This window comes from Mastomys coucha, unplaced genomic scaffold (assembly GCF_008632895.1).
Source record: "Mastomys coucha isolate ucsf_1 unplaced genomic scaffold, UCSF_Mcou_1 pScaffold3, whole genome shotgun sequence".
Taxonomy (NCBI): domain Eukaryota; kingdom Metazoa; phylum Chordata; class Mammalia; order Rodentia; family Muridae; genus Mastomys; species Mastomys coucha.
In genome coordinates this window covers 72049090-72058193 of record NW_022196909.1, presented here as the reverse complement: position 1 = coordinate 72058193, position 9104 = coordinate 72049090, and the positions used below count along the sequence as shown (strand labels likewise).

The window sequence follows — 9104 nt, the reverse complement described above, 5'->3', positions numbered from 1 at the left end:
AAAAAAAAAAAAAAAAGAAAGAAAAGAAAAGAAAAAAAAAGAAAAAGAAAACACAGATATTTACATTATTATTTATAGCTTACAGTTATGAACTAACAAAAATAATTTTATGGTTGGATCACCACAGCATGAGGAGCTGTATTAGAGGGTCAGAGCTTTGAGAACCATTGCCCTGGAGTCTTTTATGAGATCTCAGAATTACTTACAACCAAGGTGTAAATCATAGACTTTTTTTTTTGAATGAATAATCAATAGACTGAATAGTTTCTTGCCCTTTCCAGGAACACAGCCAAAAGATACAATATAATGGCTTTTAATGCAGCCGATAAAGTCAACTTCGCTACCTGGAACCAAGTAAGTGTGTAATTCTGGGTGGCTGGTGACTGTATAGTACTAACTTTCCTGAAATGATGGTGCCCACACCTGTAGCCCCAGTGTGTAATTCTAGGTGGCTGGTGACTGTATAGTACTAACTTTCCTGAAATGATGGTGCCGACACCTGTAGCCCCAGTGTGTGATTCTGGGTGGCTGGTGACTGTATAGTACTAACTTTACTGAAATGATGGTGTCCACACCTGTAGCCCAGTGTGTGATTCTGGGTGGCTGGTGACTGTATAGTACTAACTTTCCTGAAATGATGGTGCCCACACCTGTAGCCCCAGTGTGTGATTCTGGGTGGCTGGTGACTGTATAGTACTAACTTTACTGAAATGACGGTGCCCACACCTATAGCCCCAGCAGGTTTGGGATTCCAGCCATTTGGTGGCTGAGGCAGAAAGACTGAGTGTTTTAGAGCAGCTGTGCTACGTAAGTCCTATCTCTAAAGAAAAGAGATGCCCGAGGTTGTGGTTCAGTTGATAGAGCACTCATCTAGCATATAGGAGGCCAAGTTGGACCACCAGCACCGTGTATACTAGCCATGGTGGCACATGCCTGTTATCCCAGCACAGGAAAGGGCATGATCTCAAACTGAAGACAGTCCTTGGCTGCATAGTAAAGGCCAGGGTACATAGACCATGTCTTTAAAAAGTAAAGTAGTGGGTAGCAAGATGACTCAGTGAACAAAGAGGTGGCTCCAAGTGTGTGTCCTCAGACATCACAAGCAGGCCATGTCATATACAACCTCCACAGAAGCATACATTTTAAAGTTTGGGGTTTTTGTTTTTAAGATAAAGCCAGCTGGCTATCACCTTTACTGCCAGTTCTTGGGCAGCAGAGTCAGTGGATCTCAGACTTCACAGCCAGCCTGGTCTGCGTAGTGAATTTCAGAGCAGACTGGCTATACAGTGAGACCCTGTCTCAAAAGGATAAAACCCACAAGATGGGTACAGCCAGGGGTACTAGCATTCCAGCATCAGGAGGTTGAGGCAGGAGGATCATAAGTTTGAAGCCAGCCTGGGCTACATAACAGGATTTTCTAGATAATAAAGAATAAAAATAAGCATGAGGATCAGAAATTCAGATCCCCAGTATCCATTTCAATTTTTTTTTTTTTTACTAAGAATAAAAAAAAAATTTTTTTTAAATATTTAAAGGCCAAAGTTTTAAACTATCCACTATTCTGGGTGCCATGTTAAAATGTCACTATCTCCATATTGTTTGGGTTGCTCCTGAGCCTCCCTCAGGTAGTCACTATATATCTTTAATCTCTGTATTCCATGATCTCACGGACCAGTCCGTTTTACTGTTGTTGTAAGTTCCACATTCCCTATGGCCAGAGTCTTGTGTGTGTGATGTTTGTATGCATGTGGACATGCTGTGCATGTCAATGCCAGAATTGACATCAGGTGTCTTCCATAGTCACTCTACTCCATATTATTTCAGTGACATCTGTTGGGCCCCAGGGATGTGAAGGATGGACAGTTTGGAGATCGGAGAAGAGTTTTCAGGAGTCAGTACTGACCTCCTGCCATGTGGGTCCTCAGGCTTGACAGCAAGTACCTTCTCATAGCCTTTCTACATTGTGTTTAAGTTAGGGTATCTAACTGAACCTGGGGCTTGCTGACCAGTGAGTTCCAAAGACCCTCCTGTCTACACCTCTCTACTGGGTTCTCAGATGCACACTGCCATGCCCAGCTTTGTCTGTGGATACTGGGGATCTGAATTTCTGATCTTCATGCTTGCAAGGTAGCTCTCTTACCCAGTGAATCATCTCCACAGCTCTCTCCCTGGTCAGAGTGAACAGGTGCTCCATCCCTGGCCTTCATGCCACACGGGGAGTCTGCTGGGAGCACATGAAGCCTAACCCAGGGAGACAGAAGAGTATTCGTGCTTCTCCTTCAGGCACGGCTGGAGCGAGATTTGAGCAACAAGAAGATCTACCAGGAAGAAGAGATGCCAGAGTCCGGTGCAGGCAGTGAATTCAACCGCAAGCTCAGGGAGGAGGCGCGCCGGAAGAAATATGGCATAGTCCTAAAGGAGTTTCGGCCTGAGGACCAGCCCTGGCTACTCCGTGTCAATGGCAAATCAGGAAGGAAGTAAGTGGCGCTGATGGTGGGAAGGGTCCAGCCTGTATCCCTCACACATGCATACTTTGGAGGCATCTTCCTCGAGTCTGTAGCCAACAGGATGGTGGTCACGGTACCACCTCCCTTATCAAAGTTTAATCTTGGAAGTAAATCAGCTGGATACTGTTGGCCTGGAGAGAGGGCCTTACACTCGGGATGACCCCATGGGCGAGGGTGCTCAGCAGCCTGAGTGTGGCCTGGAGAGAGGGCCTTGACACTCGGGATGACCCCATGGGCAAGGGTGCTCAGCAGCATGAGTGTGGCCTGGAGATAGGGCCTTGACACTTGGGATGACCCCATGGGCGAGGACACTACATTGCAAAGAAGGTGGGATCTGATAGAGCCAGTGACAAGTGCTCTATGCATAGTTATTCAATGGACCTGCATGGTGTAGGGCCCTCAGTAGCCATGGTGGGTTTTAGCCTGGGAGCAGAATATACAGTACAACATGGCCAAGAATCTGGTAGCAGCTGGTGGCCACAAGGTGGCAGGGTGATGTTTAGGATAAGGAGATGGTGGCCCATGCCCTTCTGTCCTAATCATTCCTAGAAGAGCCCACACAGGAACTTTAGAGGGGATGGATGGAGTGCAGGCAGGCCCTATGGGTGGGGCCCTGACCTAACCTAGCTTTCCACAGGTTCAAAGGCATTAAGAAAGGCGGGGTAACAGAGAATACAGCCTACTACATCTTCACACAGTGTGCTGATGGTGCCTTTGAGGCCTTCCCTGTGCAGAACTGGTACAATTTCACACCACTGGCCCGACACCGCACACTCACTGCTGAGGAAGCCGAGGAGGAATGGGAGAGGTGAGCCAAAAGTAGTCCTTTCAGTGTGTACGCCCTCAGAGCAAGGCTGCTTGGAGTACTGTCTGCTCAACACTTGCTTGGGTAGACCTGTCTTGCTTGAGTCTTTGGCCTGGGAGCTGAGTGAAGGCTGGTACCACAGATAGGCACAGCCAGGATCCAGGGAGGCGCCTCCTGATGGCAACTGCCTCAGTTCTCAAGGGGCCGGAATTGAGATGTCAAAAGCAGGTGCTCCCACTATGCTTAGTCTTATTCCGGGCATGCATAGGTGTGGTTCATGGACAGCTCCTTGTCCAGTGAGACCCTATGCCTTCTCTAAGTAATCTTTGAGATAAATTAACTGTAGGGGTGCGGGTGGGAGTCGTGTATGGCACACCGGGCACCTTAGCACACAGATGGCAGAAGCAAGAGGATCAGGCATTCAGGTCCATCTTCTCCTGTATTAAGTTTGAGGCCAGGTGTGGTTATATGAGATTTGGTTTCAAAATATCCCCAAACTTGCCAGACACAGTGGTACATACCCTTAATCTTAGCTTTGTTGCATAGGCAACAGGATCTCTGAGTTTGAGTGCTGGTTTATATTCCAAGTTCCAGGCCAGCTAAGATCGCACAATGAGAATCTCTCTTTTTTTTTTTTTCAAGACAGGGTTTCTCTGTGTAGCCCTGGTTGTTCTGGAACTCACTCTGTAGACCAGGCTGGCCGCGAACTCAGAAATCTGCCTGCCTCTGCCTCCCAAAGTGCTGGGATTAAAGGCGTGCGCCACCACTGCCTGGCAATGAGATCCTGTTTTAAAGGGAATTTTAATTGGGCCAAGCCTGGTGGTGCACACCTTTACCCCAGCATTCTAGGATGCAGTGGTATGAGGATCTCTTGTGAGTTCAAGGCCAGCCTGGTCTTCATAGTGAGTTCCAAGACAGCCAGAACAATAGAGAAAGATTCTATTTCACAAAAAACAAAAAGCCAAAACAAAAACCAACCAAACAATCTGGCCCCCTCCCCAATCCATTAAAAAATTATTTAGCTAACCAATATGATGGCTGGATATGCCTGGAACAGACCCTGAATTTGGAGGAGCTAAGATGTGGGGTTCCCAGGGGGCTTAGGTGCACATGGGCCTGGGGCCATCTCAGGGCTCAGCCTGTATTGTTTCAAGATTTGGGAGTTTGAAATGACCCAGGCTGTCGTTCAAAAACAAGCAGGGGGCCTGGTCTGTGGCCCCAGCCTACCTGGCTGAGGCTCTCTCTCTCCCTGGTGGCAGGGGGCCTGCTGCTGAGGCCCAGGTCTCTCTCTCCTCCCAGGGGCTGGCCTGCTTGTTGCACGGTGCCTTAATTAAAAAGGAGGCAATGTATGAATGAGTTATTTTATTGTAGGAAGGAGAAATATGCTAGTTAAGTAAAGAGAAAGAAAGGAGAGGAAGGAGAGAGAAAGAAAAGAAGGAGAGGGAGAAAGGTAGAGAAGAGAACAAAGAGCAGAGGGGAGAGAGAGAGCAAGAGGGCAAGAGCTAGAGAGGAAGGGTAAGGGTAAGAGAGTGAGAGAGTGAGGAGGGGGCAAACCACCCCTTTTATTGTTTGGGGTGTGGCATGCCTGGCTTGTGGTCAGATGACTGTTTTTAAGGTCCAGCTAGAATGCTGGGAGTTTGAGGCAGTGTCTGCCTGATAGAGTACACATCTCCTGCAGGGGCAGCTGTGAAGGGTCTGGGCTGAAATATGAGCCATTGGTGCCAGGAGCAATTCGCCTACCATCCCTCGTGAGCAGATGCTCAATGGGTCTCCGGGGTTCTGAGGTGGCTCTGCTCTACTGGACTCCGGCTGTCAGAACTGCTCACTGCCCCACACCAGGCTACGTGCCCTGCCCTTCCTTTCTCTGTCGCATGCGGTGTAGCTCATGTTATCTACCCTGACACGACGCAGGGTCTTTCTGCCTTAGCCTCCTTACAGTGTTCGTGCCTCAGTGAGGTTATCCTGTTATGCCCATTTGTCCCTTTAAAGGAGGGATGCCCATTTGAGTGTCCTGGTCATTATCTTTTACCATCCTCCTTGCCCAGAGAGCTCTTTGCAGTCCCCTACTCCCCACCATCCTGTGCTGTACAAAGTACTTAGTCACTTGTTCCCATATGCAGGAGGAACAAAGTCCTAAACCACTTCAGCATCATGCAGCAGCGGCGGCTTAAAGACCAGGACCAGGATGAAGATGAGGAAGAGAAGGAGAAGCGCAGTCGCAAGAAGCCTAGTGAGCTGCGCATTCATGACCTGGAGGATGACCTGGAGATGTCCTCCGATGCCAGCGACGCCAGTGGTGAAGAGGGTGAGTGGGGCCCAGAGGTCTTAGTTCAGAGATAAGGTGAGCTAACACCACCTGGGAAGCTCATGACACAAGGTTACTCAGGAAATGAATGGCACCTTTACAGAATTTCCATGGGAGCAATTTGTTTAAATGTTCCAATGGTGCTGTGCTGCAGGTCACATGGACTTGGCTAATTTAGGTATGGGATTTTTTGGTGACTGAATGGCAGTACTAGTGGAGGGGGTGAGGACAGTGGGTTGAGGTACTTGCACAGGAGGGATAAGCCTTCTACTTTAAGAATTGGCTCAACCTGGGGCGCAGACTCCCTAACAAGACACTTGACATATCCCTATCATAACACATAAAAAGACACGTGTGCTTGCTGTGGTCCCAGAACTCGGGTCTGAGGCAAGAGAATTCTGACCCTATCCATCTTTTAAAAATGAAGGGCTACTGGGCGGTGGTGGCGCACGCCTTTAATCCCAGCACTTGTGAGGCAGAGGTGGCAGGCAGATTTCTGAGTTCGAGGCCAGCCTGGTCTACAGAGTTGAGTTCCAGGACAGCCAGGGCTACACAGAGAAACCCTGTCTCGGGGGAAAAAAAAAAAATGAAGGGCTAAGCCAGATGGTCGTAGCATTCATCTTTAATCCCTGTACCACAGATAGACAGAGAAATCCTGTCTACAAGAAACAAAAACAAACAAAATATTCCCAGACCCCACACAACACAGCAACATTCAAAGTGGTTGGTAATGTGGTCAGGGGTGGAGCTCATGGCTAGAATCCCCTTTCGGTAACAGGTTGAATATCAGATAACTTGCATATTAGATACTTACATTACAATTCATAGCAGTAGCAAAAATACAGTTATGAATAGCAGCAAAAATAATTTTATGTTGGGGCTTACCACCACATGAAGAATGGTGTTAGGGTCACAGTGTTAGGTTGAGAACACTGGCCTAGGTTGTTCTCTCCTCCACCTCTGTTCCTCGCCTGAGGTGCAACTTATATTTATGTGCTATTTATACTACAATTCAGCAACTCAGGAAGCTGGCAATGGTGGCACAGGCCTGTGACCCCAGCACTCCAGAAGCTGCTGCAGGAGGACATTTAATTCAGGGCAAGCCTGGACTACAAATCAAGGCTTCATACCAGAAGTAATTACATATGTGTTTCCTCTGTAGAGTTGAGCATCCATCACCATGGTGACTTTTGGATGATTTCAGGTCTCTCTTAGTCAGGGTTACTATTGCTGTGATGAGACACCATGACCAAAGCAACGTGGGGAGGAAAGGGTTTATCTGACATCTACTTCTGCATCTTAGTCCATCACTGAAAGAAACCAGGTCAGGAACTCAAACAGGGCCGGAACCTGGAGGCAAGAACTGATGCAGAGGCCATGGAGGGTGCTGCTTATTGATTTGTTCCTCATGGCTTGCACAGTCTATTTTCTTATAAAACCCAAGATTGCCAGCCTAGGGGTGGCCCCACCCTCAGTGGGCTGGGCCCTCCCACATCAATCACTAAATAAGAAAATATCCTACAGGTTTGCCTACAGCTTGATCTTATGGTGGGGTTTTCTCAACTGAGGCTCTCTCTTCCCAGATGACTCTAACCAGGACAAAATCCTTTATTTCTGTCTCATTTTCTCCTGGTGACTATGAATCAGCTGTGTGTCCCTATAGAGCTGCCTGCTCAGATACTTTTTATAAAGCTTGAGACGCTATGGGACCTGCTGTCTTTCCTGTCACTCCTTGAGTAGAATGATGCATGTGGCATCAGGTGTCAGGATTTCCTGGCTAGATGGGATTGCTGCTCATGGGTATAGCCCCTGCCTAGAATCCCCCAGGGAGAGGGGTTAGGGAGTGGATTGGGTGGAGCCCCCGCCTAGAATCCCCCAGTGAGAGGGGTTGGGGGAGTGGATTGAGTGGAGCCCCTGCCCAGCAGTGCGCAAAGATCTGGGCTCATCCAGTCTGAGCTCCTGTGTCTTCCTTTCCCAGGCAGCAGAGCCTCCAAGGCTAAGAAAAAGGCCCCCATGACCAAGGCAGGTAGGAAGAAGAAGAAGAAGAAGGGCTCAGACGATGAGGCTTTTGAGGACAGTGATGATGGAGACTTCGAGGGCCAGGAGGTAGACTACATGTCCGACGGCTCCAGGTAAGGCATGGGCAAGGCAGAGATGAGGCAGGAGTGAGGCAGGCAAAGGTCACCCATCTTTACAGCTTGCCTTTCTTTCCCCTACAGCAGCTCTCCAGATGAGACAGAAGGCAAGCCCAAAGTGCCCCAGCAGGAGGATGGCCCCAAGGGTAGGTGCCAGTTGGGGACCAGCCAGGGGGTGGGAGTGTGCTCAGCAGTTGGTGCTGCTCACACCTGTAACCTGTGTCCCAGGTGTGGATGAGCAGAGTGAGAGCAGTGAGGAGAGCGAGGAGGAGAAGCCCCCCGAGGAGGACAAGGAGGAGGAGGAAGAGAAGAAGGCCCCTACCCCACAAGAGAAGAAACGCAGGAAAGGTGGGTGAGGCATGCTGGGCTGGGGCGATGATGGCCAGGGTACTCCTGTTCCTCTGGACTTACCTGCTCACGGGTGTTGGTGGGCAGTGTCTCTGCTTATGATCTTTATCTGTCCTGTGCAGACAGCAGTGATGACTCAGACAGCTCAGAAGACAGCGACATTGACAGTGAGACCTCCTCTGCGCTCTTCATGGCCGTAAGTCAGAGCTGGGGCCTTGAGTAGGAATGACAGTTCGAGCCTTCAGACTTATACCCCAATCTTTGCAGAAGAAGAAGACACCCCCCAAGAGGGAGCGGAAACCATCCGGGGGGAGTTCAAAGGGCACCAGTCGGCCAGGAACTCCCAGCGCAGAAGCTGCAAGCACCTCTTCTACCCTGCGGGCCGCAGCCAGCAAGCTGGAGCAGGGTGAGTGCCCAGAAAAGTCTGTCCCTGGAGAAACAGAACTGCTGGCAGTCACGTCCTCCTGCATGCCTGTTGTCCCCTATCTGGGCCCTACCCAGACCTGACATTACTCTCTCCACCAGGGAAGCGGACAAATGAGACTCCAGCAGCCAAGCGTCTTCGGATGGACACAGGTCCCCAGAGCCTGTCTGGGAAGTCCACACCCAGCAGCGGGTACATTCAGACAGGGGCAGGACCATAGGTAGGATTGGGCTAAAAGGACTCTTGTATGACTCCAGCCTCCCTCCCTTCCCCTCCCACAGTGATGTCCAGGTGACAGAGGACGCTGTGCGCCGCTACCTGACCCGCAAGCCCATGACCACAAAGGACCTGCTGAAGAAGTTCCAGACCAAGAAGACAGGGCTGAGCAGCGAGCAGACAGTGAATGTGCTGGCACAGATCCTCAAGCGCCTCAACCCTGAGCGCAAGATGATTGGTGATAAGATGCACTTCTCCCTCAAAGAGTGATACCAATAAAGAGAGCAGGCCCAGAGTTGGAGTCATCACTGCCACCCCTGCCCTCCTAGACCCTGAGGCCTCTGAGCCTCCATTTTTTTTTTTT

At 49.7% G+C, this 9104-nt stretch overlaps 1 protein-coding gene across 2 annotated transcripts in view; it reads left to right on the top strand.

Moving 5' to 3' along the window:
- The window catches only part of Gtf2f1 (general transcription factor IIF subunit 1), a 10517-nt gene extending 1482 nt beyond the window's left edge, over positions 1-9035 (top strand). For both annotated transcript variants that reach the window (XM_031348728.1, XM_031348729.1), the window contains exons 3-13: positions 282-354; positions 2284-2477; positions 3145-3315; positions 5433-5617; positions 7596-7749; positions 7837-7898; positions 7981-8100; positions 8223-8296; positions 8368-8506; positions 8626-8716; positions 8806-9035. In XM_031348728.1, the coding sequence (XP_031204588.1) occupies positions 282-354; positions 2284-2477; positions 3145-3315; positions 5433-5617; positions 7596-7749; positions 7837-7898; positions 7981-8100; positions 8223-8296; positions 8368-8506; positions 8626-8716; positions 8806-9010 (1468 nt within the window). In that variant the 3' untranslated portion in view covers positions 9011-9035. The remainder of the gene's footprint in view (positions 1-281; positions 355-2283; positions 2478-3144; positions 3316-5432; positions 5618-7595; positions 7750-7836; positions 7899-7980; positions 8101-8222; positions 8297-8367; positions 8507-8625; positions 8717-8805) is intronic.
- Positions 9036-9104: the final 69 nt, after the last annotated feature.